At 46.1% G+C, this 18,100-nt stretch overlaps 1 protein-coding gene across 9 annotated transcripts in view; it reads right to left on the bottom strand.

Annotated features, from left to right (window-relative positions):
* Nucleotides 1-18,100, bottom strand: part of Atg7 (autophagy related 7) — a 279,653-nt gene that overhangs the window by 216,785 nt on the left and 44,768 nt on the right. For 8 of the 9 annotated variants that reach the window (XR_008214479.1, XR_008214474.1, XR_008214477.1 and 5 more), the window contains exons 2-5: nucleotides 9,895-10,061; nucleotides 9,301-9,355; nucleotides 4,965-5,082; nucleotides 2,451-2,528 (exon numbers count right to left, since the gene is read on the bottom strand). Coding sequence is in view for 1 of the 9 variants with exons in the window: in XM_052721064.1 (XP_052577024.1) it covers nucleotides 2,451-2,528; nucleotides 4,965-5,082; nucleotides 9,301-9,355; nucleotides 9,895-10,061 (418 nt within the window). In the remaining 8 variants the exon portion in view is untranslated. The remainder of the gene's footprint in view (nucleotides 1-2,450; nucleotides 2,529-4,964; nucleotides 5,083-9,300; nucleotides 9,356-9,894; nucleotides 10,062-18,100) is intronic. The other variant, XR_008214480.1, reaches the window with a different exon arrangement.

Here is an 18,100-nt window from a genome sequence, read left to right as displayed (position 1 = left end):
TTTTATTATTCCAAGAAGAAATCCTGTCCTTATGAGCAGAACAGCCCTGCTCCCCATTCTCCCAGACCTCTGGACACAACCAGACATTCTCTGGGGATATATATGCCTGTTTCCAGAGTTTTCATAGGAATTGAATCAGTCAATGACTTTTAAAATCAAATATGTGTATATGTAACACAGTTCCAGACACGAGCCTAATGATTACAGTCTCCACACTCTCCATCTTGGTCAGGAATTGATGAACTCAAAAAAGAACCCTTTTCACAATGGCAAAGCAAACTGTCAAATTGAAATAAATGACGGGCCTGGCCCTCTGAGGCCTGAGAACTGCAGACAGGGAAACTGAAGGCCTGGGAGTCCGCTCTCCACCTGTGCATGAGTGATTTGTCATAGCTGATCTTCGCAAAAGGTTAAACAATTCAAGATGGGGGACTGCACACAGGCCGCCAGCTTATCAGGGCATCTCCAGAAGCCAAAGCTTTCTTAGAGCTGTGCTTTGTTCTTCCCAGGATGCAAAGGATCTTGGACAAATTAAACATAAAGCCCTTTGTGTCTGAAGAGTTTAAAGGACCATTTTATTTTTTTGTACAGCCCAGCTAAGAACATTTTGCAAAAAGGGACAGCAAGGCAGATAGCCACTGACTCTAGGAAACTGCTTAAAAGTTGAATAAAAGCTGATGTTATTTTCTCATTAAGCTGAAACTGTTAGTTGGGATCCTTGGTATAAAAATGGATTAATGTTTAATTAACAAGAATTCTTAGTACAAAAAGGTACTCACGATCGAGTAACAAACTCTGAAACCTTTAGCACTAATTAAATCCATCCTACCAAGGAACTCATAAGTAGATAAATGACTGACATCCACGCTGCACCTAGCAACCGGACAGAGCCCCCAGAGTATCCTTTCTCCCACCATCACCCACTGGGCAACGTGCTCCTGGAGCTGCCTGAGGTGTGTACCCTGCCAGCCTCTCTTGTGCCTGGCAGGGAAGGACACAGAGGGCATTTGGAGAAACAAGGCTCAAATAAAAATAACTAAATTGGTACCTTTCTCCCAATGTGTACGAAAACATTTTCTTAATATATCCAACTTTATTAAGCAAATAAATATATCAATGTGTGGAAGGAGACTGATGTCCAGAGTTGATGAGGCTGTGGCAAAGCAACACACTTTAACACACAGGGACCTTAATATGCCTAGAAGCACACACACAGCCAGAGAGGACAAATATCAATATGACTGGCCACTGTGGGTCATGGAAGTGCTGTTCACACTAGGGGACAGGAATCTAGTCCTGAACGTAAACTGGAGTCTATGGACACCCACTTGACAGTACACAACAGTATTTTATAGACATCTGCACACGCAGATGCCTTCCTCAGCTATGGGTTGTGTGTAAACACACTGGGAAAGCAGCTCCTGGATTCTTACCAGTTGGCAGGCTGCCCTTAACAGTTCTAGAAATTAAGTCTTGCATACAGACAGTCTTCTTTTTTTTCTGATAAACAATTGTATGTGTGCTAAAGCCAGGTGGTATGACTACCTCCATCCAGAAGCCCCTTTCCTCTATGCAATGGCTGCTACTGAAACTTTGGATCTGAAGTGTCTTCAGAGGCAAGCAAAAGCTTGGTCCCCAGGCTGTGGTGCTGAGATCCAGTCAAACCTTTAAGAGGTAGGGGTGTAGAGAGCAATAGGATGGAATTAACCCACTGAGGGCATGCCTTTAAAGGGGACACTGGGCACCCAGCCCTTTCCTGGTTTTCTCTCTGCTTCCCAGGCACTATGAGATAAACAGCTCCTGCTTCATGCTCCCACCATGATATTCTCTGCAAGCACAGGACCAAACACGGTGAAGCCAAGAGACCCTAGAGCAACACCTCCAAAATTACGAGCCACCTTCTTATAAGTTAATTATCTCGAGAACTTTGTCGTAGTGACAGCAAGTGGAGTGACATGATGGGCCTCGAAAGAATGCTGGGTGCTTATTTGTTTTTCGTTTGCTTGTTTTGAGATGTACTGTTGCTATGTAGCTGGCCTGAAATTCACAATGTATACTAGGCTGGCCTCAAACTTGTGAGTATCCCTGTCTCCACCTCATGAGGGCTGGGGTGACAGGTGTGTGTCACCACACTTGGTTGCAGGATCCTATTTAACACAGACATTTTCCAGCAACAATGGAGCCTCTGTTCCTTGAGCCTGGTCTATCCTGTGTTGAATGACAGGAGTTGGGTGACTATGTTTGAGAATTATGTAATGGCTGTAGATCAAGAGGCAGAGATCAGTCCTGCACTGCTCACATGTGCTAGCATGATCTCCACTACTCAGCAAGCTTCCCGCTAATGGCCTCAGCACACACTCCCAGGGAACAGTGCTAAGAGATAAGAGCGGAGCCTCCTGTGGGTTCATGGGGCAGAGTCAGGGTTGTGGAGTCTCCGCCCATCTACTTACTGCAAAGGTCAAGAGCAGAAATTTGTTGAGGAGCATGGGGTTCTCGAGAGCAGCGCCTGACTTTATGGCTTCCCAGATCTGCCAGAAGAACGAGAAAGGCATTAGGTCGGGCTGCTGGTTCCTCTGGCCAGCTGCTGCTCTTCTTCCCTTCTGGCCTGCTCTCCAGCACTGAAGTGGCTCATTACCACTCTTTGCCTCCTTCACATTGCCTCTCCAGCAGCCTTGCTCCATCATTATCAGCCGGCGAGAGTACCTGGCACCTTCCCTCAGGGGCACTCAGCACGGAGGAGGCAAGTAGACACTCACACCCTCGAGATGCCCATCAGCGGGGATTCGCTACTGTCTGCTGTGTGCCAGGCATGCCATGGTTGCAGAAATAAAAAGTGCATGCTCAGCTCCATGCAGGACTTTTGTCATAGAAGCGGACACCTGACCCGTCGGCAAGTGGGAATTCCAGGGAGGGGAGGCTCTGAAACGAGTGATTTGAACTAAACTACACAGTGTGACTTTCTTTCTTTTTGGGGGGTGAGGGTGGGTGGGTGGGGAGGCATGTTGCCCTGGCTGGTGTGGAATTCTCTAAATAGAATGGGCTGGTCTCAAACTCAATCGATCCCCTGCGTGTGCTTCCTGAGTGCTGGGATTAAAGGTGTGCCCCCACCACAGCCATCCCCACAGTGAGGCTTTCTCCAAGCTCTATTTGGAGCTTTGAGAGATGAGAAAATGAGCATGGTCTCCATGTCTGAACACAGGGCCAGTGCTGTGTCTGTGGATGAAAGCCAGGGCTGTCACCATCTGGGCACAAGATGTTCAGAGCTCAGCTGCTAAACTATGTCGCTACAAAAGCCACAGCAAATGTTCATAACAAGAACCATGCCCCAAATGCACGCGTGAGAGGAAAATAAACAGATATCACCACCCTGGAGGCACTGGACCATGGACGAGTGGACCTCACTTTCTGATGAGCTGGTTGGGGTAGGGCGGGGATCACAGGAGAAATCTGAGCCTGGTCAAGGTTAGGATTTTTCCCTTCATGGAGGAAGGCCTGATTTAACTCTCTAGAGCTGCATCCACTTCGAGGGAGGTGACCACTGGGACAACACAGAAGACTGGTCTCTCATGTTTCTCCGCCATGTTGGTGTGACTATTGTTAGTGCGGCTCTTGCAGAAGGTCCCTTATTAAACGGGCTCATAAAATACACACAGATGGCAGTGACCACAGCAGAGCAGTTAGCTTTCTTGTGTGTGGGGAGGGGATCCTCAAATCCCTTTCTTCTAGTTACCCTGAGATATTCCACTGTCAAACAACCCCTGTACTGTGCTGCGGGGAGCTAAATGTACCCCTCCCCACTGCTCAGTATCTCCCATCCATCCTCTCTGGCCTCTCTTGCTTTCTCCCTTCCCAGCCTTTACTGTTCTGTTCTACACTCTCCTTGCGTTGAATATTTTCAGACTCTATAGTGAGTGGGGCTCTGGGCTGTTTGTCTTCCTGTGCCTGCCTCATTCCACTTCCTCAAAGGCCTTCCTGTTCTCCCCAAGTTGTCGCAAATGGCAGGCTTTTATTCTTCATGAGTAAGAGCTCTGTGTATATGTACCATAGTCCTGCATGAGCTCACCTGCTCAGGGCACCCCAGCTACTGTGGACAGGCTGCAGATGTGCCTTCAGTGTTCAGACCTCACTTTCTCCAGATGAGACACCAGGGGTGCCACTCTGGAGCACTAGCTGGCTCTCCTCTGAATCCCTGAGCACTTTTACATCCTCCACAGCAGCTGCACTGACGCATCCTCCAATGGTGTGCAAGATGCCATCTGTTTTCTAAGACCAGTGTGAAGACCCCTCAAATAAAGGAGACAAGAAGACAGGCAAGGACCACCCCCTTCACCCCAGTCTTTCATTCTCCTCCACCTCAGAAGTGAAGAGGCAATCTAAAGGCATCCAGGTTGAGAGCACACCCACGGCCCAGGGAGAGGTAACAACACAGAGCAGGTGACAAGCCACCTCACCCACCTGGTACCTCTGAGACACAGGATGCAAAGGCAAGATTGACCGGGCAGAAATGCCAGAGGTCTCAGGGGGCTCACAAGTCAGCCTGGCACCGACTAGAGTTGGCCCTGGCAATACTGGAGGTCTGTAAGTGCCATTGTGGCTCAGGACAGCCAAGCCTCCTGAGGGACAGAGCACAGAGCCCTATGTGCATTTGGTCACAGCAACATAATTCTCAGAGGCCACACTGCTGCAAATGTTCCCTGGACTCCAGCAGCCAAGCTCATTCTCTACCTTAGCCCTGTGGGAATCCCACCCCCAGCCCCACTCCAGAGCCGAGCTGTCTCCCCCTGACCATTTTCTTTGTACAGGAGAGAGTTGACCATATTTCCTATGGGGAAAAAAGCCCTCAAACTCGCCAGCACCTCTATGTATTGACTATTTCTGTGATCGACCCGTGTACCTGAGCAGGCACAGTGCACTTGCCTGGACCCCAGGAAACGCAATGGAGCCGTTTTGGCTGAGCAGCTAACCTCGTTGGCTGACTGTTCCAAGAGGAGCTTCTTGTCTGCAGTCTTGAAGGCCTCGAGCGTGTTGGTGTTGTACAGGGTCCCCATGGCAGGGCAGCAGCGGGCAGGCGTGGGGGCACTCCTAGACATAAGACGAACAGTTACCCAGCATGGCTGGGACCCTGAGCAAAGCACGGGGTGACAAGTGAACCCGACACCCCTGATGGGGAAGTGGACCAATGTTTCTTTGGTCAAGCACAAGAAAGCCGGTGCTGTCTGGGGACCCTCAGCTGTCAGCCTCCCATTCTTCCCAAAGAAAGTTCATCTCTATTTTTTCTCATGACCAAACTGAGGAGGAACTGGCTGAATCAGGAACTGTCAAGGGCCTGAATTCTAACTAGTAGCTCTTTGCCCTCGCAAACCTCATGAAACTGCCTAGTGTGATGGTTAGTTCACGTCAACTTGAAACAAGCTTGTCATCTAGAAAAAGGAACCTCGTTTGAAGATTTGCCTCCATCAGATGGCTTGTAGTCTATGGTCTATGTGGCATTTTCTCTTTGTTGATTGATGTGGAATGGGGGCGGGGCCACCCTTGCAAAGGTGGTCCAAGAAACCAGACTGAGCAAGCAATGGAGAGTAGGACAGCAAACAGCATTCCTCCATGGCCTCTGCTTCTCTTCCTGCCTCCAGATTCTTACCCTGATTTCCCTACATGATGGACTACACCGTAAGCTGAAATAAACCCTTTCTTCCCCACGTTGCCTTTAGCCATGCTGTTTATCACAGTGATAGAAAGCAAACCTGGACACCTGGGGTCACACAATCACAGAGCAGAATGTACAACTCCCACTAGTGGACTTAAGGTACACCCCCACCCACCCAGTGCCGGCTCCAGCCCACATGCCCCAGGCAGCAGCTCCCATGTTCCTGGCTAAAGTCTAGTAACCCAGCACATTTTCAAGAATGGCCTCACATACCCTGGAAGACAGAGAACTTCCCAGGAGTCAGGAATAAGTCCTTCCCTGCTTGTCCCACCAACTGGCCCACACTGCCCAGCTCTGCTCACAGCTGTTATGTCATCTGGGTCATGGATAAAATGCAGGATGGCAAGACTACTGTCAATCTAGGGCACCAGCCACATGGTTCACACCCACTACATTTCCCCAAAGGTCAGGAATTGGAGAGCTAAGAGTGAAGAAGATGGACTGATTCTAAACACAGGCTTGGACAGGGACCCATCTGCTGTCTCTGAAGTGATCAGCCTGAATTTTATATAGTACTGATGTTAAAAGAAAATAAACTTGGTGCTGGAGAGGTGGCTCAACAGTTCAGAACACTGGCTGCTCCAACAGAGGACCCAGATTCAGTTCCCAGCACCCTCATGATGGCTCACAACTGTCTCTAACTCCAGCTGGAGGCAATCCATGCCCTCTTCCGACCTCCATGGGCACCAAGCATGCACACGGTACACATAGGTATGTTCATTCAGGCAAGACACTCACCCACATAAAACAAATAATTAAACCTAAACATTTTTTAAAAAGAAATATTTCCGCTGCTAATGGCTTAATGCTATTGTCATATGGAACTTATACAGCGAGAAGTTTCTGTTATTCATCATGCTGAGGACAGTACATGTGAGAAACATGGTGTCTATTGATATCTTTCCATGTGTGGTGCACAAAGGAGCTGCGGGGGCTGATGGAAAGAGATGCCAATCTAGGACAGGTGAGGAGGGGCACATGAGTAACCATGGCTCTGCTAAACGCCACAGGTAAGCCTTAAATAGCAAGTCCTGGATGCGTGTGTGTAGGGGGTCATCTTTCAGGGGCCAGAGCTTTCCCTTGAGAGCCATGAGTCATCACATCATAGGCTGTCTGTCATCACATTCCTCCACTAAAGAACATTCCTCACCTAGGCAAGGTGAAGGCATGGAAGACAGTCTTGAGGAGAGAGAAACCAGACAGGGCACATTTGGGACTGGAGAGGAGAGGAAGGCAGAGCCTCTGCTCAGCAGGCTTCCCACATCAGACAGCTCTATGGAATCAATGCTGAGGCAGAGGGAAGGAGGCTGAGGTCAAGCACAGTGCAAGAAGGGACTCCGTCCAACATGTCCTAATACCCCAGGTGTGTGCAAGCTGTCACAGAGCCCTGCTCCTGGCAACACCAGACACAGACAAGCTACTGATCACATCTACATCTGACTAGGCTCCCACCAGGAATTACTAGGATTTAATTTGTTAGTAGTAGGTAGTTATGATGGAGAAAGAAAGCTGTAAAGGGAGGGGCTGGAGAGATGACTCAGCAGTTAAGAGCACTGGCTGCTCTTGCAGAGGACCCAGTTTTGAGTCCCAGCACCCACACAGTGGCTCACAAGCACCTGTCACTCCACTTCCGGGGACCTGACACCCTCTACTGGCCTCCTTGGGCACTGCATGCATGTGGTATATATACATGCAAACAGACAAACACACATACACAATATTATTTAAAGAAGCCTCTGAAGGAAAAAAGAAATGCCAACAAGTATTTTATAAAGATAAACACTGAAACTGCTCTGCAATTATGTTATGTTTTTAAAACCTGCAATTTGATGGGGATAAAGGAATAAAGTACATTAATCTTTTGAGAGATTTAACAAAAATAGAGGGGGCCAGTGAGATGGTTCAGAGGATAATGGCACTTGCTGCCAATACCAACCACCTACATTCAATCTCTGGAGCTACCATGGTGCAAGCAGAGAGAACAGCCTCCTATAAGTTGTCCTCTGACCTCTACACATGTTCTATGGCAAACATACACCCACGTGCATGCACACACATTCACAATAACAAACAAAATGTGACTTGTAAACATTTTTTTAAAGGACTAGTGTAGTGGGTAGCTGTTCCAGCTTTGACCTGGAAGTACTACCCCTATTGAGGCTTCAGTAACTGTCACGCCTACAAGGCGGGGCTGACACAGGAGCCCTTAAGACCCAAGATCCAGATGTGCCAGCTCTCTTAGTTCCTGGATCCTGAATGCTGGAGGTAGATTGAGCAGAGTTCTCCGGAGAACACCACTGGACTGTGCTACACCTTTTCCAGACCCTATAACCTATCCCTTTACTTGTAAGTTACCCCACAAAATAAACCTCCCTTTTAACTACATGGAGTTGCCTTAATACAACATCCAATATCTGGCGCCCAATGTGGGGTATATCCAGGTTTCTACTCTGAGATCAACACATCTTTGAAATAAACCGGTTGGTTTAACTCAGGAGTTTTGTCTGTTGTCCAATGTCTCTCTGCAGCTGTTGTTCCTTTCTCATCAGCACTGAGAAAATTCAAGGTTAATAAAGCATTATGCAATCTATTTCTAGGAGTCATTGTTACCTGTTGCTGTTTATTTAGCATATCCTTTAAAGTTCGATTGGATCCTTCTACGACTGCTTGGCCTGTAGGATTGTGTGGTATACCTGTAACATTCTTTATATTGTAATAAGCAAAAAACTGTCTCATTGGAGACATATGCTGGGACATTGTCTTAATTTGTACAGGTATTCCCATGATGGCCATAACTTCTAATAGGTGTGTAATCACAGAATCAGCCTTTTCAGAACTCATAGGAGTTGCCCACTGAAATGGTGTCAGTAGTAAGGTGTACATACTTTAATCTTCCAAATTCTGCAAAATGAAACACATCCATCTGCCAAATTTCATTTATTTGTATACCTTTTGGATTGCTCCCTGAAGGTAATGGAGTTTGATTATAGAAGGAACAAGTGGGACTTTTTTTTTTTTTTTTTTTTTACAATATCCTTAGCTTGTTGACAAGTGATGGAGAAATCCTTCTTCAAACCTTTGCTATTTACCTGGTGTTCCTTTCAACCAATAGAATGGAATGATGGTTCAACAGAGAGCACTGGCTGCTCTTGTAAAGGACGCAGGTTTGATTCCTAGCACCCACACAGAGGCTCACATCCATCTGTAACTCCAGTTCCAGGGAACCCAATACTCTCTTCTGGTTTTTGTGGGCACTGCACACATGTGGTACACGGACATATATGCAGGCAAAACTTATTATATATAAAAAAATAAAAGAAATAAATCTTTAAAACAAAGAGGTACTAGAAAGAATCATAAAATATTCTATAATGATGATCTGGAGGGCTGTTATCTGAGCTCCAGTCAACTTAGATGGTACCAGGTACAGGACAGGCTCTGAAAAGAACTAATTTTTTTCCTACTAAACAAATGTAGCAGACTCAGTAGGAGGCACTGGCTCCGCACCCAGGAGCTTCCTTGACTGCTCAAGGGAACATTCACTCCTTGCCCAAAGTAGGCAGGGTTCTTTGGACTCTGCACAGATCAATACTCACATGTCAAAAGCACTGAACTCCAATGTCAGGCGGGTGGGCAGGCCAGCAGAGTCACCTGTGTGAAACATTATATCTTAGTGACAAACCAGAGTGGTAGTACCCATGTAAAAACATCTACGGCTAGTCATGTCCTTTTATTTGAAAATTGAGCCCAGGGGCCCTATCTGAGTCTGCTAACCCATGACATACAGATAACATGTGCACAGATAACAGGGGATCTTGAGAGAGACTGACAGGGAGGGACTTGTAACCAATATACAAGTATACCCTGAGAATTCCCCACCCCCTACCCTCTGCGCACACACACCAGAAGCTAGCTGAGCAGTGTTTGCTACAACTTGAGTTTCTCCACTCCTCTTTCTTTCCCCAGAGGGAAATTTTTTTTAAATGACTTGGGGGCAAATGTCAAGAAAGACACAAGGAGCTAAAAAACTGTGGATGTAAAGGACAAGCATGTCCCTTATCTAGCATTCATGAGGTGCTGGTTTCCATCCCCAGCACTCTAAAAGTAATAGTAACAAGTGCCGAATGAGGGCTGCTGTCTCCACAGAGGAAGGACAAGAACACAGGGATGGGGGTGAGGCAGGCACCTACCATTGTAGTAGTAGCCCCTGATGTCCTTGGGGGTCTCATCCAGGCGATACTCGTTCAACTTCTTCTGGGTTAGTTCATGCCAGAAGCCAACATCCAGGGCACTATTAAAGGGGGCGAACTGCAGCTTGGACAGTCCAGGGTCCCCCATGGCCACTGTTCTTACCTGTCTACCAAAACAAAACACACAAAAAAAATAGAGCTTAAGTAAAGCAAACCATTGGGGTTGGAAAAATGGCTGAGGGGCTAAGCACACTTGTTACTTTTACAGAGGACCCAGGTGTAGTTCCCAGAACCCACATGGTGCCTTTACAACTACCTGTAGCTCCAGTACCAGGAGACCCAATGATCTTTTCTCCTTTGGCTTCTGCCAAATAAATCTTTTCTTGAAACAACTAGCCAAAGGCAGTTCCAGTGTATAGGCTCCCTTAAGACACTGCTCCTAGAGTGCACAGTCACTCTACCCAGAGTGTAATGTTCACTCACAGACCTCTGGAGCCGGTCCAACTCTTGACAACAGTGCTCTGCACCTTTTACTTATCATCATCATCATCATCATCATCACTAATTTTTTTAGACAGAGTCTCTCTACATAGCCCTAGCTGTCTTGGAACTCGCTCTGTAGACCAGGCTGGCCTTGAATTCACAAAGATCTGCCTGTCTCTGCCTCCCAAGTACTGGGATTAAAGGCATGAACCACCATGCCCATCTCTGCACCCTAGTAGTTCCCTGACCCTCTCCCAGGCACCCAGCACCCACCACTCTGTCACCGTGAGACTGACACCACAGATGCCTTAGCGAAGAAGACTCATGCATGACTTAAACTTTAGTAGCTGGCTTATTTTACTTAAGACACAACTTTGAAAACATCCTGAAGAATTTGTCAAGCTCAGTCTCTTATAGGAGTAATTTGTATAAGCATCCTTTCTGGCATTAACTTCTTGTATCTTGTGTTAGTGATGAGCGTGCACCCAGGCTCCCTCCCACTTGAGGCAAGCACTGGAACCCTGAACTGCACCCTCGGCTCCGCCCTTGACTCCCTTTCTCATGAGTCAGCTGAGGACTGACTCCTTGGAGACTGTCACAGGCTATGCATCCAAAAGCCAGAGTCCCGTCCGTCAGAATGTGGCGATCTGAGACAGGTGTGGCGTCACAGTCTGTCATCCTAACCCCTGGAAGATGGAGGCAGGAGGATCAAGAGGTCAAGATCATCTTTGGCTACTTAGTGAATTCAAGGCCAATCTGGACTACATAAGACCCTGTTGGAAGGAAGGCAGGGAAGGAAAAGAAAAACAAAAAGAAAAGGCAAGAAAGGAGGGATAGAGGAGGAGGAAGACCAAGCTGGAATTCTGCCTGTCTGAGATCCGTGCTGAGCACTCCAGCTGAGGTGGAGTTTAATTCCTTTAAAATCTTCAAGTTGTATCTCTTTTTTCCCTCTCCATAGGGTCTGTGCTGGGGTGGAGAGTGTTGCATCCTTAAGTACATTTTGCATTCTGCATCACAACATGAATTTTAATGTTTTTATTTCCCCACTCAGGTCATCAAGTGAATATGGCCCCGAAAGCAACCCTGCATATGCACCAGGGCTGTGAAGCACCCATGTGCACACCTGGGAACTATGTATGTGCACCGGGCCTGTGAACCACTCATATAGACTATGCATGTGCACCACACCTATGAACCATCCACACACACCATACACGTGCACCTCACTTTTGGGTGCTCACATCTGGATGAACATAGCACTGCAGCAGTGTGGAGTCGGCCTCAGCACTGCAGGCTTGGGAATTTTCCAGTGGCCTGTGTGCACAAATTCCATTTACCAGCACTCATTTAAAATCCTAATGCTGTCTGAGCCAAAGGAAAAATGAAATTCAACTTAGCAACAACCTTGTTTGCCAAAGAGCTGTTTCTGCCTGTGCCTGGCTGTGTGTCTATTTAAAGAAGAACTTGGGTTCAGAGTCACACACCTTCACTTACTGCATGTTTGGCCACCCACATGGGCTGACTTACCCAATATGGGCCTGGATCATTTGGGCTGACTTGGTTATCTCCTGCTTACTCTCCACAGTAGGCAGTACATTGTCACTATTTTTCCTGGCTTCTGGCCGAAAGCACACTTGTTTCTGAGTATTTGCTCTTAACTATACAGGCATGCATTCATATTGGTTTTTACACCCCAGAGCCAACAATTCCACTTTTAGACAGCCTCTGCATTTTCTAGAAAGAAACGCTATGCATTTCCAGAAATTAATCTTAATTCCTAGACTAGAAGCTATTCTATTCTACAAGCTAAAAAATTAATTTTATGAAAAGAGCTAAATCTGAAATCTTTTATTTAAAATCTGTTATGAGTTAACTATCTTCTAAAGGTTGACTTTATTTTATTTTATTTTTTTTTTTTTTTGAGACAACATCTCACCATGTATCCTTGGCTGGCCTAGAACTCACTATGTAGCCCAGGATGACTTCGAACTCTTAGAGATCCAGCTACCTATGCCTCCCAAGTGCTGAGATTTTAGGCTTGTACTACCACACCCTATTGAGGTTTATTGTTTTACACGAATATTTGAATAAGGAAAACCTCCCCCGTGTAAGATGCCTATAATCCCAGCACTGGGGATGCTGAGGTGGGAGCACTGTATGTTAGACATGAGCCTGGGTTACACAGGGAGCTCCAGGATGCTGGAGAGGATCCTGAGGCCCCACCCCTTTTGGAGAAGCTGCTGGTGACTGGTGGCTGCTGAGAGAGGAAGAATCACTCTCCTTCAGGGATGTGGCCCTAGTAGGTAGCTTATACCTCAGTGGGTGGCCACACCCCCATGTGCACACATGCAGCACTGATTGGAATCAGGTAGTTACTAATTATGAGAGATGAAATGGGGACAAGACGCTAGAGGGAGATGACGGGGGTTCTCGGGGAAGCTAGAGGGAGATGATGGAGGCTCTCGGGAAGCTACAGGGAGATGATGGAGGCTTTCGGGGAAGCTAGAGGGTGATGATGGAGGCTCTCGGGGAAGCTAGAGGGAGATGGTGGGGGCTCTCGGGGAAGCTGGAGGGAGATGACGGAAGTTCTCAGGGAAGCTAGAGGGAGATGATGGAGGCTCTCGGGGAAGCTACAGGGAGATGGTGGGGGCTCTCGGGGAAGCTACAGGGAGATGATGGGGGCTCTCGGGGAAGCTACAGGGAGATGATGGAGGTTCTCGGGGAAGCTACAGGGAGATGGTGGGGGCTCTCGGGGAAGCTAGAAGGAAATGGCGGGGGCTCTCGGGGAAGCTAGAGGGAGATGATGGGGGTTCTCGGGGAAGCTAGAGGGAGATGATGGAGGCTCTCGGGGAAGCTACAGGGAGATGGTGGGGGCTCTCGGGGAAGCTAGAGGGAGATGATGGGGGCTCTCAGGGAAGCTACAGGGAGATGATGGAGGCTCTCGGGGAAGCTACAGGGAGATGGTGGGGGCTCTCAGGGAAGCTACAGGGAGATGATGGAGGCTTTCGGGGAAGATAGAGAGAGATGATGGAGGTTCTTGGGGAAGCTAGAGGGAGATGATGGGGCTCTCAGGGAAGCTACAGGGAGATGGTGGGGGCTCTCAGGTAGGATCAACAGGCATTGTACACATATATGGAACTTCCAAAAATTATAGATAGATAGATAGATAGATAGATAGATAGATAGATAGATAGATAGATAGATAGATAGATAGATATAGATATAGATATATAGATATATTATGAAGAAAAGAAAGAAAATAAAATAAATGCTTCTGACTCAGATTAATCACTAGTGTTTAAACTAGGTCAGCAAATGTCACAATGAGTGTTAAATGTTATTTCCTTAATGACCAAGCAAAATATACATCTTTGAGCTTTTTAAATAGCACAAGAATACAACCACCAGCTTGCAGGTGATTAACCACACATTTACAACAACTTGCTTTTTGTTAGTATTTATAATTTTCTTTGGTAACACAAACTGAGCTCCTCGTTTCCTATAATGTGGTTTATTTAACTCTGTTCCAAATCTGGATTAAGAACCGAACTGAACTCAGTACTATTTTTTCTTTTGCTTTTTATATCTATAAAATTTCTATTAAACAGGCTTTATAGAATTTTTCAATTGGTAGAATTTAAATAGAAATAGCTAACACAATAATTTCAGTTTATCAGGACTGAAGATACTATCTATTTTAAAGCCTTTAAATTCCTTTAGTATTCCACATAGCAAGGATTCTTAAACTCTTCCTGCTTATAACCACTATATATTTGAGACCATTTTACACAACCTGGATACACGGGTGAAATGGTTAACATTGATTACCAGGATGGACTGTATACTCAAACTGTGTGGTTAACACTGGTTACCAGGATGGATTGCATACTCAAGCTGTGTGGTTAACACTGGTTACCAGGATGGACTGCATACTCAAACTGTGTGGTTACCACTGGTTACCAGAATGGACTGCATACTCAGACTGTGTGATTAACACTGGTTACCAGGATGGACTACATACTCAGACTGTGAGCCAAACAACCCTGTTCTTCCTTAAGCTGCTTCTATCAGGTGTTTTGTTACAGTGATGGGGAAAGCACCATTACAGAATATTGGTTCCCCAAGTGGGGTCTTTGCTGTGAGAAGCCTGATCGTGTGGTTCCTGGGCCCTTGGAATAGGGTTGAGGAATGAACGTCAAGGGTTTGGAACTCTGTGTTGGAAGAGCCCAAGACTGTTATAAGCAGAGTTTAGTGGGCATTTTGGTGGGAGTTTGGAAGACCCCAGAATGCCAAGGGATACATGCACAGTGGAGGCCAAGATCATGAGTTTTCAGTGGGAGGAAGAGTTCTAACTGGGAACGGTGCCACAGATTGTAGCTGGAGTTTTCTCTCCAGGTCCCGTCAAGCCCTGGCAGTCCAACAGTCCACTTATAAAATAAACACAAAGAAAAGTTCATTATTTAAACTGAGCCTAATGGCTCAGGCTTCTAGCTAGCTGTTCTTATACCTCAAATTAACCCATTTCTACTAATCTATAAGTTGCCACGTAGCTTGTGGCTTACCGGTATCTTAACATCTGCTTCTCATCATGGCGGCTGGTAGCATCTCTCTGCCTCAGCCTTTCACTTCCCAGAATTATTCTTTCTCCTTGTCCCACCTATACTTCCTGCCTGGCTACTGGCCAATCAGCTTTATTTATCAATCAATCATCCACAGCAATAGATCATTCATGTTGTAGTCTGTCAAAGAATCCGGCTTCATTCTGCCCATGTCCTGAGAACTTAAGTGAAGCTGGACTTGAAAGCAATGGACTAATGACATGATAGCACTCAGGCCATGGTATGGTCACCACTCACTGCTCTTATCCAGATCTTCAGTGGTCAGGGGAGAAAAGTATGTTTTCAAATGTGCTGTGTGGTGGAGAGAGGAGGGGGGTTAAATCTGCCCACCAAGTGGGTACAGAGATCAGTTGTAACCATTAAAGGTATTAACACCATTCAAGAGAAACCCTGTGTCCTGTACTGTGGTGGTATTTTACTTGTACTGAAATGCGATTTTAATTGTATGTTAATAAATAAAGTTGTCTGGGGGTCAGAGCTATTAGAGCCATAGCAAGTGCGTGGCGGCGGTGGCGCACGCCTTTAAGGACCTGGAGGGCGGTACATTCAGGCAGTGACGAGGCAGTCACATGTTTGGGTTTACAACCAATGAAGGCAGAACAGGAAGACTTTAAAGACAGACACACAGGAAGTAGGTCTTTTTCGGAGAGCTCTCTTGGCTGGAGAGGATCGCTGAATCAGGAAGGGTGAGGCTCTTAGCTCTGACCTCTTGGCTTTCTTCTCTGAATTGGCTCTGTGTTTCTAATTTAATAAGACCGTTGGTTACATCTACACTGTACCAAGACAACAGAAAAGGAAGCCCAAGGACACACACTCCTGTGGGCTCCCACCTGTGAAAACAGAAAACTCACTTGAGAGGGGAAGGAGTTCCCTGCTCTCAGCAGGACCCTGGGAAGCATTTCCTGAAGACACAGAACAGAGGGGCTGTTGCAACTGTGGCCATGGTGACCAGTCTACATCTTGAGTTCACCGATGAACCTTTTTACAACCATGAAAGATGTAAGGTTAGGGGGTCCATGGAGGCTTATGCCAAGGTTCTAGAAGCTCACCAAAGCCAAGCAAGGTGAGGCAGTGAAGGTGACACCAGGGTGTTGGAGATGCCAGGACTGGGAGATGCTCACTGTGAGAAGGCATACAAATGGATGAGAGCCAGTCCACAAAGTGCAGGGCTACCTAAGCCTTTTGGGGCCCAGATGATTCCATCGTGAGCTCCAGACACTGACATGGAGCTGCAGGAGATGGTCTTCAATCCTGCTGGGCTTCAGTCTTGTTTTGGTCTGACCTTTCCCCACTGTGCCTCCATTCCTCCCTTCTGGAACAAAGATGTTGGCTTGGTGCCATTGGATATGAGGGATATGCAACTTTTTAAAAAATAGATCCTCACAATTAAGAGGCTGCCTTGAGTCTCAGAAGAGATTTTAGACTTTGAACTTTTGAACAGTGTTAAGGGATGTTAAAGACTATGGGGACTTCTTAAGTTGGACGGACTTTGCATTTTGCAGGATGATGGCTATGGGTCTGTGAGGACAACAGGTGGAAAGGTTATTGCTTAAAAGTGATATGTTTGCATCTCAGGTCGACAAGAAGTAGACTTGTGATGGTTAACACTAACTGTCAACAGGATCAAGAGTCATTAGAAGACAAGCCCCTGAGCATGTCTGTGAAGGTTTCTAGGCTGGGCTTATTGAGATGAGAAGATCCACACTAAGTATGGGCGGCCCCCTCCAGTGGGCTGGGATCCTGGGAAACTGAACTGAGCACCAGCATTCATTTCTCCTCGCTTTGTGACTGTGGATACAATGCTGCCTTTAAGCTATAGGTTCCATGATTTCTCTGCCATGATCAACTACACCCTGGAACTATGAGCCAGAATACACCCTTCCTGTCTTCCTTCAGTTTTTCCATCAGGTATTCTAGCTCAGCAACAGGAAAAGTGTGTTATACAACAGATAAGTAATAGGCATAGAAATCAAACATTTACTGATAATAAACCATGAAGAAATGTATTTGAAAACAAGTCTTTAGTATACATATAATTTTAGCATTTATGTGATGAGAACAAACTAGAATACTTATTAAGGTTTATTTTTAATAATGTGTATGTGCCTGTGTAGGGGAATACACACCTGAGTACAGGTACCCATGGAGGCTAGAAGAGAGTGTTGGATCCCTTAGAACTGGAGTTACAGGTGGTTGTGAGTTGTTCAGTGTGGCTGCTGGGAACCTAACTCAAGTCCTCTGCAAGACCAACAAGTGTCCTTAACCCCTGAGCCATCTCTCCAGCCCCCAGGACATTTGTTTGCTTTTTTTGTGATGCATCAGTCTGAATCTGTCAGTCCCAAATGAAAACAATACCCATCATGCCTTGCTACCTAAAATTCTGTTTAAATGCTGATTGCATTTAAACAGAATTCTAATAAAATCTATTTACAATGCAGAATGAAAAAGTAGGCTTTTTTGGTCTTCAAAGTTAGTAAAGTCTTGACTTTTGACCTGTTAAGAAACATTTTCAATGACAACTGAGAGACTTACATAAAACAGGTTTTACTGCACTCCAATGCTAGCCCATTTCGTGCCTGATGTAAAATGCAGCATTTGGTATTCTCTATGAAATTCATAATGAAGACTCTGTCTGGTTTGGGAAAGTGAAAATGTGCCTTGACTGCGAGATGAGGTATAATTTACAGGAATTATCCAATATGTGTCATTTTAGATAACAAGGAGGCATTTGCTTTAGTTATTACTATGGTCAAAGGGCATTTAGACTGTTCAGTAAACTCATGAAACTGAACTTGTTAGCAGAGAGAAGAGTCTATATATGAAATAAAAAGTGTTTATGTTTGCTAGTAACTCCCAGGCTCTGTGACCACAATGATTAATTCAAATAACTGTACTGACTATTTGGAGAAGATTCAGGGGGTGGGAAGATGGCTCGGAGTTCAGATTCTAGCATCCATGTTATTGGTTTACAACTGCCTATAACTGCAGCTCCAGGGAGACTCAATACCCTTTTATGGCCTCCACAGTCACCTGAATTTATGTGGCACAGACACAGAGAGACAGCACAAATATAAATAAGTAATAAAACATTTAAAAAGACTCCT

The sequence above is a fragment of the Peromyscus californicus genome, unplaced genomic scaffold (assembly GCF_007827085.1).
Source record: "Peromyscus californicus insignis strain IS unplaced genomic scaffold, ASM782708v3 Scaffold_6__1_contigs__length_162567912, whole genome shotgun sequence".
Taxonomy (NCBI): Eukaryota; Metazoa; Chordata; class Mammalia; order Rodentia; family Cricetidae; genus Peromyscus; species Peromyscus californicus.
Note: the sequence above shows the minus strand (reverse complement) of the source record. Positions and strands in the feature narration are given on the sequence as shown.